This window comes from Callionymus lyra, chromosome 15 (genome assembly GCF_982586985.1).
Source record: "Callionymus lyra chromosome 15, fCalLyr1.hap1.1, whole genome shotgun sequence".
Classification (NCBI taxonomy): Eukaryota; Metazoa; Chordata; class Actinopteri; order Syngnathiformes; family Callionymidae; genus Callionymus; species Callionymus lyra.
This window is the reverse complement of record NC_141832.1, coordinates 11570916-11595692: the sequence shown is the minus strand read 5'-3', so window position 1 is coordinate 11595692 and position 24777 is coordinate 11570916. Positions and strand designations below refer to the sequence as shown.

Here is a 24777-nt window from a genome sequence, read left to right as displayed (position 1 = left end):
AGGAGGGAGGAGAGGAGAGGAAAAGGTTCTCATCAACCACCTTTTCTGTTACTGTCATTGCTCGACGAGAAAGAAGGGGAACACACCTGAGCGAAAGGGGTGACGATCATGTCTTCGGCGTGCCTGCAAAGACGAGGGAACAAAAAAGATCACGTCGATCACAGCTGTCAGTTTTTTTCGTGATGGATGACAATCTGGTGGTTTTTACCCCTCACTGTTGACGGAGGAGTTCCGCGACATGGTTTTGGGGGAGGTGTCGTAGTCGGAGTCGGAGCGGTACAGGAAGGATTCCCTGCGTTGGCTCTGGGGGAACGAAGGGTGAAGCACCAACGCGGGACTCGCCTGCGAATCCATGGGACTGCGGCCTGGTGAGGGTCCATTTTCAGAGTCGAAGCTGGAAGACAGTGGTGACAGGAGATGTTTAGCTTCACTCGACCCCAACACAAAGCATGTTAGTACTTCCAACCTCATCCCCCTATTTTTTTTATTTACAAAGAGTCATCTTCAAAAAGATACAGTTAGGTAAGAGATGGAAAAATAATTACAAATAAACTATTTTGAAAAGTCAAGTGAAACTAGTTGAAAACTAGTACACATATGCTTGTTATTATTATTTTCAATCTCATGAATCAGACAAAACAATAAATGCTAGTTTTAGTCAACAACGATTTAACTTAAAAAGATACAAATAGAGGAAAAAAACTCCTAATATATTATTATTTATATTAAGGATTTTTGAAGAGTATTTAAAAAAATAAATAAAGATTATTCTGCTGGCATTTAACATGCACAAACTAGCATCATATCACAACAGTTTCTATGATTTCTTTTAAGATATCGCCTTTTTTCTCTCACCATGCATTACGTGCGATGGTGTCACTTATTCCCACTTGACCACAACAAATTTATGTGTTGTTCTTACATAACTGGCAAATAAAGCTGATTCTGATTCTGGTGTTGTTGGATAAAATACACACATATACAGTATATATAGTTATAGTTATTGGTAGGGAGTGTAAAGCGTATCACAGTATTTAATTGTTTGGTGTTTTACAGCTGATATTGAAGTGTTTTCTCGTGTAAACAAATAGCTAATTAATGAAGGGATAGAAGAGACGATGTTATTATGACACATCAGTTACCAAAAAGTAAAACTAATAGTCGAAAACTTCATCTTGTTTTGTTTGTGTCTGAAAAATTGACCTCCAGCAGCTTTGTTGACCCAGCCTGTCATTAAATGTGAACAAAAACACTGGTGGACTTTAAGGTTAAAAGGTTGATCTCGAACTTTAGCTGGTTTTCAGACCTGACCTTCATCATCAAACTTTTGTTTTTGTTTACAGTTTTGGGCCAGATTTAACCTTAGCAAGTTAATAACCTTGAGGTATTAACCTTGAGTCATTTATTATTATTTATTGTTACTCTTCTCACGTCAACTATCATTTTAAAAGATGCAAATGAACCGGTGATAAAATTGCAGTAGAATAAATCCAATTTGTGTTTCAGAGAGTAATAAAAACTCTAACAAATCATTAGGATGTTTTGTCCGAGGCTATTAGTTGAGATTTGCATCATAATCTGTTTTATTCAGGAACATTTTCCACATCAACAACCACAATTTACCACTTTGATAGTCATTGTTTCTACTAAATATGAAATGACGTAAATAATGTCTTGTTTCTGAGCAGTTTTACACAAAAGTTTGTAAGTCTTGAAGTTTGTTCCATTATAAAATAAATATACTGTTTTATGTTTACAACTGAATGATAACAAGTCACAAAAATCTATTTGTTGGACTATTTAGACTGTATTTTTTGTGTGCAGTCTACAAGAGTTTAATGTTGTTGTTATTTACATTTTTTCTGCTACAGCGACAGTTAGCAACTTAGCATTGCGAGCTAGTTAAGCTAATTCGCCTTATCTTATCAATATTCTTTCAAAGTACGTGGAATTTGATCAAGTTATGAAATACTCACTGCATTATAACATAAAACAATCTTCTGTTAGTCCAAATACTGAATATGAAGCAATACCTGAGAGTAAATTTATAAGCAAGAGATGCCGCTATCAAGATGTGTTGAGTGACAGGTGGCTAGACCAATCAATGAAGCTTTCTTTGAGGCTGACCAATCATGAAGCTTTAATCCCGGGACTAAGTGGAAAAATAAGTATTTCTTCCGCCTCTAAGAGATAACACACGTGTTTTTAAAACAATTATAACATTTAACAAGTACAGATTTACACGCAGAATTATCAGGAAATGTTGATTGTGCCACAAGGAACAGATAATTAAATGTTGGTGATACATTTATTTTATTAATATCATTAAATTTAAATTTAATTTAATTTTTTTTTTTTTTTAAACAACAACAACAATAATAATAGTTTCTGCTGGCCCACTTATTCGATCTGTTTTTTAAATCGTCAGAGGTGATTGATTGATACACACTTTATTAAGACATACAGCACACATTAGAAAAAAAGAATGAATGAATGATAAAAAATATATATATAATTAAATAGAAATTGTGATAGAATAATAATAAAATGAAAATCATAAACTGTGAAAAGTATACGTCTGACTAAAAAAGTACTAGAAAAGTTCATTTTAAGATTTATTTAGCAAAGAATAATTAAGTGTAACTTGGAAGATTTTTAAATGGGCTTTAAAAGTGATGTTTTATACTGAGAACCAGGAGTTTAATGGCAGATTTGTACACCAGACTCATTTGTTTTCGTGGTTCAGTCGGGCCACAAAGAGGCAAATGAAACATGTGGTTATATTCGTGAACTCTCGAGGTTCGTTGCTGGATATTTTTGTGGCAACTAAAAACCTGAGCTTGTATTTGGCGAAACTACTGAATCACCGAGTGTCGTTTTCTCCACCGCAATAGTTGCGATGTTTTTTTCCGGCCCAGGGTTGTTCGCTCAGGCCGAAGGATTTAAAAACATATCGCTGCGGATCCTCAGTTTTTAATGCAGGTTTAACTGTAAACCTCGTGTCAACACAGCTGTGCACAGTCTGTTCGCTTCACCCCAGAAACAAGATAGTTTAAGATTTTTTTTTAAATTCAGCCAATTAGGAGACACTCCTCTCCCCCAGAAGGCTTTACAAAAGTGGCTACAGATGGAATTATCATTAACTAAAGTTTTCACCGTGATGAGAAGCACATCAAATCGTCTGCCGTGGGGGGGAAGCCTCTGCAAACTCTGTGTGCTAATCCTTGATCTGTTTTTTTTTTTCTCCCCCCTCGCTGAAAAAAATAGGTTTAATTACGATGATGCTTGAGTATTCACGAGCACGTCCCCAAAAAATCTAATCCATCTGATGAAGTTGTTAGAGCGTGTGCATGGAATGAGTTACTCAAGTCTTCTCCAGGGAGTGTATTAGACTGTGAGGATCCACTTATGTCTGTGTCGCCGCTCTTCACAACTTATCTACCTTCAAACATTTTGCTTTTTTTTTTCAGGGGATACATTTGTCATTCAGCACATGGATAAACCATATTTTCATCAATACATCTTCCAAGATTAACCATTAATGTGAATATCTGTTTAGAAAATAACTCAAAAACAGACGGAAAAACTTTTCCCAGGGGCCACATTTTACACAGTGGCAGTTGTTAGAGGCCCTCGAGAAAAAATAAAGGTTTGAAAAGTACAACATGAAGTAGTAAAATCAAGCTATATATATGTTAAAATCATTATTGAATATCCGTCCAGCAGAAGACTGAATCAATACAGTCTTGATCATGAATAATGTTTAAATAATGTATTGTATTTTTGATTATTTTATATGCGATTCTATATTAATGTCTCTTATTTTAATGTTTTGTATTTTATTTTAAGTTCAGAATCTTTAAATCCAAGATAAATGTTTATTCATCTTTAAAGCGAACTCTCGACAACACACCTGTGTCACACTCCCCGCGGTCCCTGGAAACAGTGTCTTGTTACAAACGTTCCATATGTAACAAATATATATTTAATCTGATATAAAATCACATTTTTTTTCCGTCAAATGTAATTTTATATTTACTTAAATGTTTTTCATCTTTTGGAAGGGCAATTATCTTTAAACTAATAATGAAAAAACTGTACAATTTCAAAGTGAAATTGTTAATTTCTACATGATCTTTGACCTCACGAGGGCCATGTGACTAAAGTTAAACATGCGGCTATATAGCTCCTTAGAATTGTAGTTTTTCCCCCGTTTGGCCACTAGATGGCAACAATCCAATTGAATAGTAGCGGCTCAGACACAAATAGTAAGTAGATTAAATTAATAACATTATTCTGTATTTTCAAACAACAGAAAAATAGGATTACAATTGAATTTGAATCAAGAAAATCTTTTTTAAAAACGTCATATCATGCTCAGTTGCGTTTTATTTATTTTCCGTAAATCCATAAAATAGAAAAATTGCTCTTTAAGACGACTTGGTGTCATTTTAAAGAAAATTCTGATAAAATAATTGCTCATGAACCAAACTTCGCGGTGCAGAAATAATGCTAGCTATCGTTCTTAGCCACGTGTGCTGTGCAAGAGAGTTTTCGGAACGCTACTGCCACCCAGTGTCCGTTAAGCGCATTGCAATTAGCGACAATTCCTTAAATCATGTGAATCATATAGAGAAAATAAACGTAGCACAATTATTGTCAAGATTTTATAATCAAGGAGATTCATTAATAACAATATGTAACTAATTGATCTAATTAATCTATTTTAATCGCAGCTGAAAATAGCTGAAAAAACTCGAGATCATTGTTACTTACTTACTTACTTACATATTTCTATACTTACTTACTTACTTACATATTTCTATACTTACTTACTTACTTACATACTTCTATACTTACTTACTTACTTACATACTTCTATACTTACTTACTTACTTACATATTTCTATACTTACTTACTTACATATTTCTATACTTACTTACTTACTTACATACTTCTATACTTACTTACTTACTTACATATTTCTATACTTACTTACTTACTTACATATTTCTATACTTACTTACTTACTTACATATTTCTATACATACTTACTTACTTACATATTTCTATACTTACTTACTTACTTACATATTTCTATACTTACTTACTTACTTACATATTTCTATACTTACTTACTTACATATTTCTATACTTACTTACTTACTTACATATTTCTATACTTACTTACTTACTTACACATTTCCATACTTACTTACTTACTTACATATGTCTATACTTACTTACTTACTTACTTATTTCCATACTTACTTACTTACTTATTTCCATACTTACTTACTTACTTACATATTTCCATACTAACTTACTTACTTACATATTTCCATACTTAATTACTTACTTACATATTTCCATACTTACTTACTTACTTACATATTTCCATACGAACTTACTTACTTACATATTTCCATACTTAATTACTTACTTACATATTACCATACTTAATTACTTACTTACATATTTCCATACTTAATTACTTACTTACATATTTCCATACTTACTTACTTACTTACATATTTCCATACTTAATTACTTACTTACATATTTCCATACTTAATTACTTACTTACATATTTCCATACTTACTTGATCTAATTAATCTATTTTAATCGCAGCTGAAAATAGCTGAGAAAACTCGAGATCATTGTTCATTAAGATTCATTATCGTTGCATCGTTGTGTGATTAATTAATCGCGATTAATCGCATAGTTCCAAAATGCTTTAAAAAAAAGAATGGGTGGGAAAAGGTAGCTTGTTTTCTTCTGCTTAATGACAGAAAGTGCAGTGGCTGAAGGTACTGTCATAACAGGAAGTCGTCTGTAGACAGAGCTGTTAAAGGATTCTAAAGATAGTGATAAAGAGCTCCAGCTACAGACGGCATCATAAACGTTACGTAAAGATAGAGGTTGAGCAAGAGTGTGGAGGTCAAGCTGGGGACAGTGTGCACACTGTGTTGCAGAGCAGATGCTGACTCGGATCGTAAAAGCATGAGGTTCACAACTATTTGTTTCTTTACTGTTAAATCAAATTTTAAATTTAAAAATTAGCTTTATGTTTCTTTTTAAAATAGGTTTTAGATTAAAAAAAAAAATAGATTCAATCCAAAGGATTTGATTCAATCAAATAACTTATTTGAATTGAAAGAAAGGAAAAAGTTGATTAAAAATACATATAAAAATAAAATAAAAAGTTTCTTAAATAAAAAGAAGTATCTTTTCAACCCGAAACTGGTTGAAAATCTTGATACAATCAGATGATAATTTTCAATTAAAAAAAAATAGGTTTAATCAAAAAAAGTAGCTTGAATAGAAAAGTCGATTTTCAACCTAGAACGAGTTTTAATCCCCAAAAAAAAAAAGTTGCGTCCATAAAAAAAAAGAAGCATTTTGATAAAAAATATATTTTCAAATAAAAAGAAGGTGCTTCAATCAATAATAATTTCAACAATATATATTAAAGGTTGTTTTAATCAAATAAAAGTTCATTTAATCAAATATAATACATTTCTTTCGATTAAGAACATTTTGATTAAAGCAATTTTCTTTTTTATCGAGAATATACTTTTGATTGGAGAAACTTATTAAAGCAACTTGTTTTGGATGTAATAATAAAGAAACTCATCTACTTCCGGACCGAAAACATGTAGGGTTAGTGTGTCATTTTCATATTTTATATATATTTTATTATATTCCACATATACTTACTTACTTACTTACTTATTTCCATACTTACTTACTTACTTAAATATTTCTATACTTACTTACTTATATATTTCCATACTTACTTACTTACTTACATATTTCAATACATACTTACTTACTTACATATTTCCATACTTACTTACTTACTTACATATTTCCATACTTACTTACTTACTTACATATTTCCATACTGACTTACATATTTCTATACTTACTTACTTACTTACTTATTTCCATACTTACTTACTTACTTACATATTTCCATACTTACTTACTTACTTACATATTTCCATACTTACTTACATATTTCCATACTTACTTACTTACTTACATATTTCCATACTGACTTACATATTTCTATACTTACTTACTTACTTACTTATTTCCATACTTACTTACTTACTTACATATTTCCATACTGACTTACATATTTCTATACTTACTTACTTACTTACATATTTCCATACTTACTTACTTACTTACATATTTCCATACTTACTTACATATTTCCATACTTAATTACTTACTTACATATTTCCATACTGACTTACATATTTCTATACTTACTTACTTACTTACTTATTTCCATACTTAATTACTTACTTACATATTTCCATACTTACTTACTTACTTACATATTTCCATACTTACTTACATATTTCCATACTTACTTACTTACTTACATATTTCCATACTTAATTACTTACTTACATATTTCCATACTTACTTACTGACTTACATATTTCTATACTTACTTACTTACATATTTCAATACTTACTTACTTACTTACTTATTTCCATACTTACTTACTTACTTACATATTTCCATACTTACTTACTTACTTACATATTTCCATACTTACTTACATATTTCCATACTTACTTACTTACTTACATATTTCCATACTTAATTACTTACTTACATATTTCCATACTTACTTACTTACTTACATATTTCCATACTTACTTACATATTTCCATACTTAATTACTTACTTACATATTTCCATACTTACTTACTTACTTACTTACATATTTCCATACTTACTTACATATTTCCATACTTAATTACTTACTTACATATTTCCATACTTACTTACTTACTTACTTACATATTTCCATACTAACTTACTTACATATTTCTATACTTTGCACTTTGTTCTCTTGATTGAAAACTATCGTCTGCTGTGAACTGTTCTTAATAAAGTGTAATCTACTCATCTCTCCCATGAGGTGGTTTCGTGGAATCTTTACCTGAGGCTACAGAGGACGGAGCGCCCGAGCTCCTGAATGCTCCTGTTGAGTTTGAGGCGCCGGAACAGGACCGAGCCCCCGTGGGCACGAGGCTGGTCGCCCGGCGACACCAGGGGCGAGGGGAGCGACGACCCGGGAGGGGGGCTCTCCGACAGCGTCAGCTGCCGCGTGAGCCGCCTCTGAGTCATCGTCGGCCCTGGGACCCCCGGTTCTGGTGGAGAGTCCGTCTGGCCCTCCTTCCAGCCTCACACCCACCTCCCCCCCCCCTTTTTCCTCCCTCCTCAATGGGGTCGACGGAAGCACCTGCCGTACGTGACGCAGACCCAGAAACTCTACACCGAGGCAGGTCCTGCATCAACATGCATATCCCGTCCTCTGATCCTCTGGTCACGGCTGTTTTTAAATCCACTTTTCTCTCCCCTTCTTCTTCCCTCGCTCCGGGGCGCTGCAGGGTTTTGCGAAGGTTTTTCCTTTTAATCCTTGTTTGTTTAGTTGGAGAAGCCCTCTCAGATATCTCGCCGACTGATCCTCCTCCCGGATCTCCCGGGGTGGCCTCGAGGCCGCAGGAACGAGCGCCCTAATAACGTCTTCATCGTCTAATTAGCCAACCCTTTTTTTTTTTTCCTCGCCCTTCACGTTGATGAGTCTCCGTCGCCCCACCTTCTAGCGAGCGCTCGCCTTATCTCCCCCCCCGCTCACAGTTCATCTGCGGCAACAGGAAAAGCCGATGGGGTAACAGACCACGGGGGGCGCCCCCCCGAAAAAAAAAAAGAGCAAAAGCCTGTGAACTGAAGATTGAGCCCAGCGAGAGGATCGGCAGGAAGAGTTACATTACGGGAGGAAGTGGCTTGAATCTGAGTCAATGTTTACACGTTCCACCGACAAGGTTTTGGGCCCGAACCAGTTTTTTTTTGTTTTGTTTTGACATCAACAGCCTTCGCTCGCCAACCGTTGGCCTTTTTAAAGATAAGACGAAAACGCTCGCCCTATCAGCGACAATTACACCATGAAATAGCGAGCGGCGTCCGGTCGACCACAGCTAATGCACTGATGACTTCCAAGATAGAGAGACGTAAAGAGAGTCTTACGCTTCACTCGCCTCACAAGTGTTGCGTTACAGATCTGTGCGGAAATGTCGGTTTTTCGTTCGCTGTTGCTTTTTTTTTTTCCACTGATGAATGATTGTTTATTGTTGAAAAATGCTGGAAAAGTTACACCGGGTACTTTGGGAGATGAAGGTACTACCGGGTTAAACGAGGACATAAGTATGTGGGTCAGTGAATATTATAAGAAAGAGAAAAATGGTAAAGTTTTTCCAACCCAAGCATGAATCTCTACTCATATTACTATGGAAGTCTATAATTATATTATTTTGATCATTAAATTTAACGGTTCTATCTTAAAATGAGTCATTGTTAATAAATAATTCAACTACACAAAGAGAGGAAAAACTTATACCAATAATTTAAGAATAAATTGTCTAAATTCAATTTTTTTTTCAGCCTAAGCCTTTAAAATTCAATATTAAAATGTTTACTCTATTATACCAGTATTCACAATATATTTTTGTCACCCACCTTCCATTTATTAAAAAACATCCAATGTTTTTTTCCGACATAAAGTATTTACTATTAGAATGATTTCGTTTTTTTTCTTTAAAGTACACTCCATTAATAATGATATGCCATTAATTGATCTAATAATGTACCAATAAAAGTTGATTCAGTAGTTTTAATCAAAAAAAAATCCAAATTAAAAAAATAAAAGATTGTCAATCAAAAATAAATTTGCTTCAATCAAAAAAACTATAATAAATGGAAAAAAATATGTATTTTAAAACTTTTTTTGCGCATAATATGCCACAAATAGAAAAAAGTTTCAATCCCAAAAGTTTTGAAATTTAAAAATGTTATTTTAAATTGAAGCAACTATTTGTTTTCGTCAGACAGATCGATTGGAGAAATATTTTTTGGGATTGAACCCCTTTTTTAAAATTCAATAATAAAGAATGAAATCTTAAAAAAATATTCAATATTAGATTTTTTTTTTCTTTAATTCATCACTGAAAATATATCGTTAATTTATCTATTTAATCAATTTTAATCGCATCAAACATTTATAATTGTTGCAGATCAAAAGAAAGTGTCTTTATAAAGTTAATATATTGTTTTTAAAAGTCATTTAAAAGTCATTTACTGCTCTATGATGTTGTCTGACACCTTCAGTTTCCACCTGCAAGGTTTAATATACTTGTGTACTTTTGTCTTAATAATAAAAAAATAAAAATACAATTTCAGATCTATACAAAGTGCAGTGAGTTAACACTTCAAAAAACAAACTTTTATATCAAACAATTTACCAGATCAATTAATTAATTAATTGTGCAAGCCTATAGAGATTTGTGTATCGCTAAGGCACCAGTAACAAGCGCCACCTACTGGGCTTCCTGAAATAATTGTATGACTTTGATAGGAAGCTTTATAAGTAAGTAAGTAAGTCATTTTTATTTGTATAGCGCTTTTCCAGACCAGGGTCACAAGGCGCTTAAACAATCAAAACAATATTCAATAAAGTATATACTTTAAAGATCAAGATAAAACTGATAACACAACAGGAGAACCAGAAAATCAAGGAAAAACCTGAACAAATAAAAATGTCTTAAGATGTTTCTTAAAGGAGTCAAGGATAACAACATGGTTAAAAACACTAATATAAGTCAAATCAACTTTAAGGTAACTTGCTTGCTTGGGATCTTGGCTCCTGCAAGGGTTTGGTTTTAAAAAACAGGACACGCATCCATTACTGCGTTAAGGGTATAATCTTAAAATCTATAAAGATTGGATAAAAAGTGAGATTAAAACTGTTTAGAAACTCTCTGCTGTTTCTCAGCACCTTAAACTCGCTTCATTTTCTCCCGTAATGAGAAGGAAAATTAAAAATCATTCTTCACGCCGCTTCAAGGGATATTAATCGTGAATCAATTGTTGTGTTTCTGCTCGAACAAGTGGAAAATTACCTGTGTTCATGCAACAGAGCTAACCTTTTCCTCTGTGTTTGGAATACAGATCCAGAAGTCGTGAGCACCAGCACAACCTGTATTTATCGCAGAGGTTTTTTTCCTTTTTTTTTTTCCTCCTCTCGGCAGAAGCCCCAAAAAAAAACGAGCGTTTGTGCGTCACAATTGTGGCGTTCGTCGTGCATAAATGGGTGCGCAAACATGCGGGTATCTGTGTTTACTTTTGTTTTTTTTCATCCCGGGAAAAACCTGCACCTTTCAGACGGAGGCTTAAATCTTCAGCAGGGGAAAACACTGAAGATAAAATTCAGCGTCAAGCTTCTTTTCCTTCCACGCTCCGTAGATCCCTCCTTTCTTCTCAGTCTTCCTCATTTTTTTTTTCCTTTAACTTTGAGACTGTTGCCGGAGAAAAGTTCTAACATCCACCGCCTGTTTGAGCAGCGTCACTCAGCCTGGGAAAATGTGTGTGTGGATGACAGCTACCATTGTAATCTTCCTCAGAGCCCACCGAAAATGATTGAGTTTTCGGGTTAAACACAGAGCCCCCGCCACAATAATAGCCTGGAAAGTGACTCACGCTCGTAGATTGACAGTTAAAAGTCGCGTCGCAGACGGACATTTAACTTGTTTTCGCTTCCAAACAGATAGATTGCGAGTGGCTTTCAATGTTTCATTATATAGAAACGGCATCAAGCCATCAGAGATTTCGGGACAAAGAGCTCGTGAGCGGCGTCTTGTGTTTTTTCCAGCACCTCTCGAAAACGTCAGTGATCTGAGACGACATTGTCGGTGCAAATAACCTGTTGGTTACGCCCTCTAATCTTCACGCTCCCGAGAGCGCTTCACTGTTGCGAAACCATCTGGAAACTCATTTTGCCTTATTAAGCATCACTTAACTTTGCCTCATTTAGTCTCACACCCGCTCCCGGAGTGTTAAACTGTGGAAAAAAAAAGTGTATGTGAGTAAAAAGACAAGTGATTTTTTCTTTCTTTCTCTTGACAGGAGTTCGATACAAGATGGACGATACAGTCTCGCAGTTTGGAGGTATTTGGATGATTTTAAGTGTCTTTTCGGAGGAAGAAAAGTGAGCACGGTTTTCTACCTCTTATATTTGCCTGAATATCCGAAAAGACACAGATTATTCTGAAAATTCGCCAAACTTTTAGTTGACAGGAGAGTCAAAAGAAAACAAGTAACAACTGAATTTTGGGTAAGTTAGGGATAGAATTAGGGGTAGGGTTAGAGTTAGAGTAAGAATTAGGGTTAGAGTTAGGGTTAGCGTTAGGGTTAGAGTTAGAGTTAGGGTTAGAGTTAGAGTTAGCGTTAGCGTTAGCGTTAGCGTTAGGGTTAGGGTTAGAGTTAGAGTTAGAGTTAGAGTTAGAGTTAGAGTTAGGGTTAGAGTTAGGGTTAGGGTTAGTGTTAGAGGAAGAGTTAGGGTTAGGGTTAGAGTTAGGGTAAGAGTTAGAGTTAGAGGGTTAGGGTTAGGGTTAGGGTTAGAGTAAGGGTTAGGGTTAGGGTTAGGGTTAGAGTAAGGGTTAGGGTTAGGGTTAGAGTTAGGGTTAGAGTTAGGGTTAGGGCTAGAGTTAGAGTTAGAGTTAGAGTTAGAGTTAGGGTTAGGGTTAGGGTTAGAGTTAGAGTTAGGGTTAGGGTTAGAGTTAGAGTTAGAGTTAGGGTTAGGGTTAGAGTTAGAGTTAGGGTTAGGGTTAGTGTTAGAGTTAGAGTTAGGGTTAGGGTAAGAGTTAGGGTTAGAGTTAGGGTAAGAGTTAGAGTTAGAGTTAGAGTTAGAGTTAGAGTTAGAGTTAGGGTTAGGGTTAGAGTTAGAGTTAGGGTTAGGGTTAGCGTTAGCGTTAGCGTTAGCGTTAGCGTTAGCGTTAGGGTTAGAGTAAGGGTTAGGGTTAGGGTTAGAGTTAGGGTTAGAGTTAGGGTTAGGGTTAGGGTTAGGGTTAGCGTTAGAGTTAGAGTCTAAATACCGGACTATAACCACCTACTTCTCTCCTACAGTCAGGACCAGCGTTTCGGAAGGATGTCTAACCTGTATGCTGGTCAAAACTCTACTACTGTTTCCTAATTAATATGAATCAAACATATTTTGAAAATATACAACTGCTATTGTTTCCTTGTATTACACCCATATAATACATGGGAATACCCCAGACATTTATTTTGTCTATTCGTTGTAAAATATTGTTTTTTCCTATGTGGACTGGAGCTCCTCGGGTTACTGTAAAACGCGACCATTGCAATAAATGTAAGGAGCTGTCTCGCCTGCAGTTGATACAAAACTCAAAAACATGATGGACATATTGAAATGGAGGCATGGAAAGGGGTGAACCCGCCTGAATTCTTTGTTGATTTTCATGTACAAAGAAAAAAGGCTAGAATTCGTGTCACGCACAGATTCTTACATCTGAATATTTTTTGTGCACCATTTGGGTTCGAATGAACGACCATTTTTAGTTGGAAATCAATGCAAGTCTTAGTGCATATGAGTCTGAACTTGTCTGCAGTGGAGGATGAGATTCAACACTACAGGCTGACACTCATGGACATTTTTGGAAGTTGCTCTCAGAGGAAAAGTATCTTCTTATAAGGAAATATGCTCCTCACTGACTGACTCTAGTTATTTATGTAAGTCAGTATTTATATGCAGATGATTAAATCCACACATCCTTCCATCATGACTGATCATCAGTCCATTCACTTCATTCAGTGCAAGTCATCTGAGTGAAGTATGTACTTATGTTGAGAAAATTTGATGAAGGCAGATCTTTTGTACCTGATCATTATAAAAATAGCACGCAAACCGAAAAAGTGTGGGCACCCCTGGTCTAGATCATTTAAATGGAACATTTAAGATTATGATAAATAAATACTTTCCATGGGTAACAATCATGGACTGACATTGATCTCTTTTTGAAGATGATTCCACAAAATATTCCATCATTTCAATGTAGAATTAAGAGAAATTGATAATTAAATCATAATATTGTAGCTAGGAAGCATAATATTAATTGTCAAAGATGACATGGTTATTATATAAATCAATTATATTGGATCGATACTGGCCTGATGACAGTACGTCTGATGTTACTCACAGTGGTACAAGGGACGCTCAGGGAGATGCTGTGTTTTATCAGACGCGAAAAAAATTAGAGGGAACATTGGTTTCAGACATGTAGGAAAAGCTTGATACTAACTTCGGTTATACAAAATGAATCACGATGGTTTGATTTTGTTAATTGGTGCATTATAAACACAATCTCAAGAGACACTGCAGTGTTTAGATAAAAGGCATTTGTTCTGGGTGTTTAAGAAGGAAACAGTGATGCTGGAAGTTTGCCTGGAGACGGCAGCGTAAAGCGTTGACTAATACAATTAAAACGATATAAACTTTAAAAAGGTTTTAAAAGGAGAATGTGAAATTGGCAATGATGCTTTTTTTCGTATCTGATGTTTCGGCTCAGAAAAAAACAAACATTTTAAATCAAAATATATAAAGGTGCACTTTGGTATACACTTTGCATATATACTGTATATGAAATAATAAAAGATGTAAATAATACAATAAGCAATCATAACAATATTTGACATAATGGCATAATAACTTTTCTTATTTTTGGTTTTTCATGTTATTTTAAAGGCTCTTTTTCTTCCCTAGCTCAACGATGACGGTATATACCATCGCTATTCAAACAAAAATTCCTGAGCGCAAGATTTTCCGAAGGATTTCTGTTAAAATGTGTAAAATAAAAAATTTTAGAAACACAATAATCATTTAGGACCTACGTATCGAAATAGCAACAGCTAAGTTAGCATGTCATACTCCTTATGTTATACTACGGTCCAGACATCGTGACACAAATAGCACATTTAAATTCCTTTTCGTGTAGATATTAGTCCATTCAAACATCTTCTGTTTTTCGCGTGACAACTTAACTTAACGCGCAACTGATCTAAACTGGAGCTTCTGGACTTACCGATAAATACGGCCTTTGCCAAAAAGCAACACAATGTGTTGCAAAGGGTTCAGTTTTAAACACTTTTTGATAATGCGTTTAATTATTTATGGGGGAATAGGTCGTGTCTCCACAGGACACATGCCCACCTCTGCTATTAACCATTACTTACAATACAATATATATATACATAATGCTATATTTAACTAATTCAAATATATTGCATTTTGATTGGAATTAGTTGAAGCAATTCTTGGAAGTATTTCATCGGTCACACACACACACACGACGCAGGCGGCCATCAACACCACTGGTTTAATCTTGCATGATGGAGAGGCGGAGTCGTCCACATGGAAAGCTCATTACTACCAGGTGCAGTCGCCATGTAACACGATATTGAATCGTTACGTCGGCGCCGATGTATCATGGCACGCTTTGATTGCCATTAAATGAACATCGTGTCGGGGGGGAAAAAAAAGAGAGTCTCGCGAAAAAAAACACTCTCACATTCTAATCTACGAAAGCGCGAGACTCAATTTCCACGTCACCAACACGGCTTCAAAGAGTCCGAAGTAAATGCCCAGATTAGTTTAATTAAACCTATAAGTCCATAAGAGACCGTGTGGTGCGAGGGAGGGGTGCGGGGTGGTGGGTTCCATACATGCTGACCCTCCTCTCGCCCATCGATTATTCATTAACAAATCCCTCATCGTGGAGGAGAGTTGTTGCGCCACGTTAGCACTTTCCCCGACGAGTCGGAGGAGGTTGTCGGCTCACTTTTCCATCCCGCCACCATTAATCTCTTCTCTCCGAGGGGATCATCAAACCCTTGTTCATTTAAGCTACTTAAAACAGACCGAGTATCCCCAGATACTCCATTTCATTCTTCTCAGTCGAGCCAGTGAATGCTTGACCCCGCCTTGGAGGACACACACACACATTAACACACACACACACACAGACTGTCCGAACTCTCAAGAGGAGAATGACAGTTATTTCCTTCCCTCGCTTCCTCCTCCACCACCAAGCACAGATGCTTATTTCCACGTGTAATTTCACCCTCCCCAACACGCTCTCACATCCCGCCACCCACCCAAAAGGATTTAGCACCTGGCTGATTGCTACCAGTGAGGGGGCGGGAGTGAAGGGAGCCCATGGAGAGAAAGGAACGGGGGCGGGCGGAGGGGGGCGAGGGGGGGGGATCCAAATTGAGAAAGGACAGAGTATTCTGACCATGTCATGCACACGTCGATGGAGTTTTTTTTTTTTTTCCATCAAGCGTCCCTCCGGGAACAGGAGCCCAGCGTTCCGGGCCACGCGCCCGTAACTGACACATCTCGGATGACATGTCCAAGAAGGAGGGTTTCGCCTCGGCTGAGCTTTTCCTCGGGCATGACCGGGTAGAAAGGCAAGGAAGACAAGAGGCACTCTCAGGCCTGCTTCCATTTTAATGTCGACGTTTTACAGTCGGACGCACAAGTGGCGCCCGCGACACACCGGCGTCGGAGCCTCTGCAAAACTGAGCAGAGGTCGCCCCTAACCCGGTACCGGTTACATGAGGCGTTTGTTACCGGGAATAAACATTTGTATTGTTGATTATTATTGTCGGAAATGTGTTTCTTTTTGACAAAAATAAGGTTTTAAGACGCTTGAATAAAACAAGTCTTTTTAGTGGGCGGAGCTTAAGTACATTTTCTAATGTAAATATTTAAATGAAAAGAGAGTTTTGAACAAACAGACACATACTGATGAGTACAAAAGAGTCCAAGATCTATTAAAGACGCAATTAAATCAACACATAAGTTACCCTTTAAGTCAAGTTTATTTTTAAAAAAAGAGTGAAACACAAACTTTACAAGATTAATTTTACTTTTTTTATTTGAAGTTTGGCCAGTGAATATTATGTCGATATAATACCAGTCTCAGGTTTAAAAAATAAACAAAGGAACACTTAATAAATACATTTTCTTAGTATGCGAAATCCCTAAGAAGGTAGTGGTTTTTTTATTATTATTATTCAATCCTAAAAAAAAGATGCTTAAATACAAATAAAAGTTGCTTTGATAAACAAATATGATAATTTGAATTTTAAAAATAATTTTTCAATCAAACATATTGTTTGATTCAAGTCATATACTCTAAAAATATAAAATATCTAAAATCTGAAACCACAAATCCCATAATGCACCACAACAATTTAAAAATGTACGCGTTTCTATCGTAAATACCATGAACAGTAATAAAACTTGTTCAGCAGCTGTGTTTTTAGTTTGAGTCATTGAGTCATTTTTTGACACATAATGAAAAAATTGCTTAAAGATAGGGTCGGAGATTTTTAGTTTGGATCACTTGAAATGTACTTTTATAAATAAATGCTGCGATCTCCTGAGAAATGTGCAGCTCGGAAAAATACAAATTTAAATTATTTCAAAAAGCTGATTGGAGACGATTGGAAAAAATGAAAAAAGGTGAGCAAATCAATGCTGTTCAGCACTAGTTTTTGTTATTTGGGGGTTTCAGAGGAATGTCTGAAATGTGGACTGTACTTAGAAGTCAAAAATGTATCTTGTATCGATTTTCAGAATAACCTACCCCTCCTTTAATATTTAAGCTTCCATCGGCATTTGAAAAAAAAATGCAATAACTACTCAGACAACGTTAATAATATGCATTAAGGTTTTCTTAAAGCCCCAATAAGTAAGATTGGAAGTATTGTTTTTGGCTCCCCCTAGTGATGGAACAGTGTAAATGTTGTGTAAACTCAGTTTTGTACTACTCTTTGTTTTTTGAGCATTTGTCTTGTTTTGTAGAAAAACAAAGAGTAGCTTCCTGTTTGTCCTCCTGGTTAAAAAAAGTATCTCAGTACGTCAAGAAAAAGCTGTAAAGCATAATAATATCTATAGAGATCTATGATTGTTTAAAATTAAAACATCATTAGAGAAAATACAAATAAAAATCAATTATATTTTATTATTATAATCATTAAATCTTGCTTTAATTCATGTTTTTATGCTAAAAACTTAAACTTAAATGATGTTTTTTTCACCTTAAAAAGACCTTGAATCAGCACCTTAGTCAGAATATCATTAGTAAAGTTTGAGAAGTGTGATCTACCGTATCTTTAAAAAGAATGAAGCTCAACTCAAACAGGAAACAGTCATCCTGCCCTCAAGCTACACTCAAAAATCCTGCCTCCATCCAGTGTGAGACGCGAGGCTGACGACATCCCTTCATGCGTCCGATGACTCACTGAGATTCGTTCAAAAACGATTCATGCGCGTTCACACTCTCATGCTACATGTCATGAATTACATTCATTAATATGTAAAGAGTTTCACACCCTCCTGAATCCATCGCGACCGGAGAGAGAGAGGTAGCCGGAGGGCATATCTGACCAGGAACTCAATATCTCCCTGAAATGGCCTTGTTCAAATCTTTGTTTTTTTTCGTTCCCTAGAAAAGTACATCAGCGAGTTTTTTTTTCCGCCTCGGAAATGACCGGATTATTCCGGAGAGATTGATTCTAAATTAGCCATTTATTCATGAGTATTGTTCACTGTTTGTTCGCGGGGGCTATGAGCACTTAATAAAAAAAACGGATTGTACTGCTTATAAAAAAAACACATTCTCTGAGTTTAGAACGAGTTCGATGCGCCCCGTTCTGTTTCCGTGAATAATCCCCCTGTAGTTCAGTCTTGTCACGGAGTTGGGCAACAGGGAGGTGACAAGACTGAGTCGCTCTCCACCTGAAGGTGAAGCTGCCGTGGCTTCTGGAGTTCACGGAACCGCTGACGTTGATGTAAAGCGACCGGGAAGACTCTAAAAAAGGAAAACAGAGCGGTGGCAAGATAATCAAGCCCAGGCTCCTGTTCCGCCGGAGAACGAGAGCATTGTTTTTTTTACAAGCGATGAACTTTACCAGCCGAGCGTGCTCAGTGCATTAATAGATTAAAAAGGGCTGCTTCAGTCACAAGGACGGGGATGATAGTGTTGCCGAAAATATGACCCCGAAAATAAACCCCTCGCTGGCATTTGCCCGGAGTTTTCGCAGGCCGATGGCTTTCAAGCCCCTGCTCTCTGAAGCGCTTTCTGTTGGCGTGGCGGCAGTAGGTCGCCGATCCTGTCGGCGGGAAAAAAAAAAATCTCCTGTAATCCCCCCCGGATCTCGGATGCGACCCACAAACAGCAGGAAAGGACGCGGGCCACGCTACACCTGAGGCCCGAGGAATTAAAATGTGTGAATATATATTACGAGAATAATGTCTTTTATTTTACTGCATCCGACCGAAGACATTTTCCACATGAATAACGATAAGATTAAAGATGTTTGACATTATCTGTTCAGTGCAGAGGAAGATAAACATGTTACGATCGGAACAAATGACTCTAGTCGAGAGTGAGTTTAAACTGAAACAGGATTTATCTCTTTTTTTTTTAACTGCATATATGTTTAATTAAGGAGAATAATTAGCTTTTAACATTTGCTATGATGAGATTAGTTGGTTTAGACTGGAGTAAACAAGTGTTTCTCTTTCTTTATGTAGTCTTTCCTTTATTATTTTCATAGTCTTTATTCATCAATGAGTGTACATGAAGACATATAAATGTACTGTATAGGTAAGTAAGTAAGTCATTTTTATTTGTCTAGCGCTTTTCCAGACCAGGGTCACAAAGCGCTTAAACAATCAAAACAATATTCAATAAAGTATATACTTTAAAGGTCAAGATAAAACTGATAACACAACAGGGGTTCCAGAAAATCAAGGAAAAGCCTGAACAAATAAAAACGTCTTAAGATGTGATCATAATACCAACATTCTTTATATACCGACTTTAATACCAAGCGAGTCTGAATCTTATAAATAATAAAATGGACAGAACGGCGCATGTGTTACCGGGAGAAATTGCATTAGCATTGTTAGCCTACACGCTAACAAGTCATCTGAAAACATTTATTAATATGTAAAAAAGTGAAAATGTTTGCTTCCTACTGAGTTTTTTATTTTTATTTAGTGGGATTTCTTTCTATGCTATTCAAGCAACACTTCAATATCTGAATAAGAAGTTGCTTTAATCAAATTCTATCAATCTTTTCAATTTTAAATCGTGTTTTCAATGAATACAATTTCCCCCCCTTTTTTTTTTTTTTTTTTACAAATTTCCAAAATGAACGAAAATACTTTTTGACTAAGACAACTTTTTTGGGATTGAATATTTAAGACACAAATGTCCTGCCACTCAATATTTTCCAAAGATACTTGAATGAAAGACAATTTTTACTTTATTAACTACAGAATATGTTCGCTTAAAAGTATTTATTTGATCGAAGCAACTTTTTAAAAATGGAAATTACTCCAATAGTTTTATTGAAGCAACTTTAATTTTGATTGAAGCATCTTTTTTCTGGGATCAATAATAACAAAACAAAAGTACCTTCATAGGGATTGGCAAACAGAGTTATCAATAAAGTACACAATGGGTGTGACGCTTGCAACAATGAAAATTCAATAACATAATTCAGCTTAAAATTGAGAAAATATATATTTCTTAAATGATGGATTGCAACAAAAGTAGCCGCAATCTGTACAAATGCGTAACTGTGTACACGTGGCTGCAGTAATTGTGAACTATCGCTCATTTTTGCGACTCGCTGCTGAACTCCCGGGATGTAAACAGACGAGTGCGGCGATTGCTTAGAGTGGCCATGTTGCGCTGATAGATCGACGATTTGCCACAGTGACGTATGTTAAAGCGATGACGGACGATCGTGCTTTTCTGCCCTCGATACTCTTACCATCGACCGGCGCCGTGCGAGACGAATGACCCGCCGCTGAGGTCGACGACAGAAAAAAGATAATATTTATTTAACGTTCCTTCTGTCAAAACACAAGATGAAGTACTAAAATATATCAGTTACGGAAGAAAATAGCGTTCTGTTATTTAAAGAAGACCTCGTACATAAAACTAAATCTCATAAGCAACCTCTTGTTTCTTGATGGATCTACTGACTCCTTCAAGAAACATCTTAAGACGTTTTTATTTGTTCAGGCTTTTCCTTGATTTTCTGGAACTCCTGTTGTGTTATCAGTTTTATCTTGATCTTTAAAATATATACTTTATTGAATATTGTTTTGATTGTTTAAGCGCTTTGTGACCCTGGTCTGGAAAAGCGCTATACAAATAAAAATTACTTACTTACTTACTTGTTAGTTAGATTTTTAAAGATTTCTGTCAGAGTCGGATTGATTTCCTGCCTTTTGTAGTTAAGTATGTATTTAACATTCAAGCTTGAGGCACCTATTGGATTGAACCTGTGTGGAGGTTTCCCTTCAAGCACTCCGATTGCCTCCCACAATTCCAGGAAAATACAGAAGTTAATTGATAATTGTCCGCGGGTCCTGAAAAGGGCGCCGATCGCTCAAAATGAACAAATGAATGTTAGTGAATGACCCTCAATCCGTGGTTAAGCCACCAGAACTCTTAAATCGTCGCCACACTGTTAGGTCTGTGGATCAGAATCTACTGATGGTTCCTGAACACGGTTCAGGACCAGAGGAGAGAAATCCTTCCAGGATGTTGCTCCTAATCTTTGGAACGATCTTCCTCTCTCTTTGCGCTTGATGGATCTACTGACTCCTTTAAGAAACATCTTAAGACGTTTCTATTTGTTCAGGCTTTTCCTTGATTTTCTGGAACTCCTGTTGTGTTATCAGTTTTATCTTGATCTTTAAAGTATATACCTTATTAAATATTGTTTTGATTGCTTAAGCGCGTTGTGACCCTGGTCTGGAAAAGCGCTATACAAATAAAAATGACTTACTGACTTACTTAAGTCGCAGGTTCCGTCGCGCGGTCAGAGCTCGACGCTAACGCCTTCATTAAAGAAGAAATGTTCACGACAAGCCTTCAGCTCGATAATGTTATCAGGACGCTAATGATGGAATGCTAATTGTTTTTAATGATCATTTTTTTCCCGCCTCGTCCCCGAAGCCGTCTCTCGCCCGCCGAGGTAAACACAGGCCGGGATGAAAGAAGCCGCCGTGACAGCGCACGCTCGCGACGGAGAGGCTTAGGCTTTATAATGTGACAGTACGTGTCTGAACGCCGCTGCCCATGCGGACGGATATTGAATCTGTGGACGCTGATAAAAAAACAAAGCAGCCACAGAAATGACTGAATCGGTGGAATTTTTAAAATGTGGCACTCTAGGAAGGTAAAGAGAAATGTTGTTGTTTTTTTCCCTTTTTTTAAAAAAAAAAACTAACAGCGAGTTTTTTTTCATGAGCTAAAGCCTGGTGTCGCTTTTTCTGGAGAATAATGAGAAGGAGGAGGAAGCGATAAAAATATACTTGTCGTGACACTGCGAGAGTATTTTTTTCGTCGTGGAAATATGCTTTATATGAATAATGTTTAGAAGAAATCAATTCAATGTATTGTTTTTAACAGTAAATATATGTTTGAAATGTATATTATTTAACGCCTGTCTCTAATACTCTTTAAGTAAGTAAGTAAGTAATAGTTATTTGTAAAGCGTCTTTCTAGACCAGGGTCACAAAGCGCTTGAACAATCAAACACAATACAGTTCAAATATATACTTTAAAAGATCAAGACAACATAAGACAAACGCAGGAGTCTCAGAATAGCACAAATAAAAATGTCTTAAGATGTTTCTTAAAAGAGTCAGTAGATCATCAAACACAAAGAGAGAGGAAGATCGTTCCAAAGCTTAGGAGCAACAGCCTGGAAGGATTTCTCTCCTCTGGTCCTGAACCGTGTTCAGGAACCATCAGTAGATTCTGATCCACAGACCTCAGAGCCCGAGCTGGGGTGTAAGGCTGGATAAGATCAGTGATGTCAGGAGGAGCCTGACCATGAATAGATCTGAAAGTAAGAACCAGAATTTTAAATATCATCCTAACATGAAACTGGAAGCCAGTGAAGAGTTTGAAGGATCAGGAGAAATGTAAGTTCTTCTACTAGAGCGGGTCAGAATTCTCGCTGAAGAGTTTTGTATCAACTGCAGACGAGACAGATCCTTCTTGTTAAGAGATGAAAACAAACTGTTACAATAGTCCAGACGAGAAGAAACAAACGCATGGATTATAAACTCCAGATCATGTTGTGACATTATTTTCCTAAATTTAGAGATTTTTCTCAGTTGAAGGAAACCGTTTTTGGTCAGTTTTTTTCAGTGTTGAACTACTACTTTTTTCTTTTGCTCCCCCTATTTTTAAATCTTCCAAGTTTTTCAACAGGTTAATAAAGTTTTGTTTAAAAAAAGGTTTTAGGTTAATAATAACCAATCATAGATACATAATAAAATAAGATGAAGCAGCTAATTGAAATTTGTATTTTTATTATCACAGAACATTTTGTCGTTACTAAAGACATGTTTATTCTTGTCGTTTTATGTTATTTTTCTCCTATTCTTCTTCTACTCCTTTTTTTCACTGGGTTTATTAATGAAGACGTCGCCAGCTGCTCTTGAATCTATACTTTGGAGAGTATTTGTTAACTACTGACTCCTTTAAGAAACATCTTAAGACGTTTTTATTTGTTCAGGCTTTTCCTTGATTTTCTGGAACTCCAGTTGTGTTATCAGTTTTATCTTGATCTTTAAAATATATACTTTATTGAATATTGTTTTGATTGCTTAAGCGCTTTGTGACCCTGGTCTGGAAAAGCGCTATATAAATACAAATTACTTACTTTTTTCTTTTTGTTGTTTTAATTTATCTTGATTCACTCAATTATTTTAACACTTTTATTTACATGTTTCAAATAACTAAATACATTTTTTTTACTTTTTACTTCTCTTAAAAAAAATGTCATTTTAATTTACAAAATAAAAAAAGAAATCTTAAGACAACATCTTTTTTTTTAGGATTCAAAATCATTGATTAGTCTGTATTTCGATATTAGCATCGTTGCTAACGCGCGACAACATTTTCTCCACGGCACCTTCTTTCTCTACCCAAGAGCCCGTCCTGGCATCTCACCCCCAGATCTTGGCAGACCTCTACATCCGCCTGCCCCCCCCCCGTCCCCCCGGGACTCAAACACATGCTCAGTTGACTCGGGCGACATTCCGCCGATCATCATGGGTAAATTATCTCGTGATTCGCGGCGAGCGGGCGGGGCTCGGAAAGTTCAGCCAATATTGACGTGGACCTCCGCTCACAGCTAGAAGTTGCCTTTTCACACATTGTTACTTACGGAGCCGCGGTGACGGCTTCGTGTTCTGGCTGCTGGCCAGTATTTTGCGGCCTGCTGCGCATGGATAACCGTATCTGTTTGCATTATCGCCGCATCAGCGACTCTGTATTTTTTTTCCTACTGATGATGACGAGAGGGATTCCGTGTCCTGTCTCAACGGGAGCCCAAAGTGACCTCTCCGGGTGAATAATGAGTCGTGGACGTTTTTTTTTTATCACTTCACAATCTTGTCTTGTCGCTACAATTATCCGTTGTTTTTTTTGTTCCCGCATCTGATGGTGGTGCGTTACTGCGGCTATGTACGGGATCCCAGGAGGGCCATAGTTTCGGTGATAAAGGAAGTGATTGGAGATGGAGAGTCATGGACATGAAAAAAAGATATATGGAAATACATTGAAATGGAGATAAATACACCCGTTTATGTGGCTAAGGGGAATTAAATACACACTGAAATGTGTATATAAATGAGTAAAAGTGTGTGTCGCATGGGGCTGTAGCTAACACCATATATTCAGCTCAGGATATATTTCGATACAATTCAACGACTTGAATTTTATTGTTAAAAAAACAAAATATGTTCGAAAATCAGCTTTTAAAGCAGCTGAAAGCGAGTTG

At 36.3% G+C, this 24777-nt stretch overlaps 1 protein-coding gene across 2 annotated transcripts in view; it reads right to left on the bottom strand.

The window, feature by feature from the left end:
* The window catches only part of pde4a (phosphodiesterase 4A, cAMP-specific), an 81260-nt gene that overhangs the window by 22779 nt on the left and 33704 nt on the right, over window positions 1–24777 (bottom strand). The window contains exons 1-3 of one of the 2 annotated variants that reach the window (XM_087809760.1): window positions 7973–8751; window positions 209–394; window positions 87–123 (exon numbers count right to left, since the gene is read on the bottom strand). In XM_087809760.1, the coding sequence (XP_087665886.1) occupies window positions 87–123; window positions 209–394; window positions 7973–8160 (411 nt within the window). In that variant the 5' untranslated portion in view covers window positions 8161–8751. Of the gene's footprint in view, window positions 1–86; window positions 124–208; window positions 395–7972; window positions 8752–24777 lie in introns of those variants that run through there. The other variant, XM_087809759.1, reaches the window with a different exon arrangement.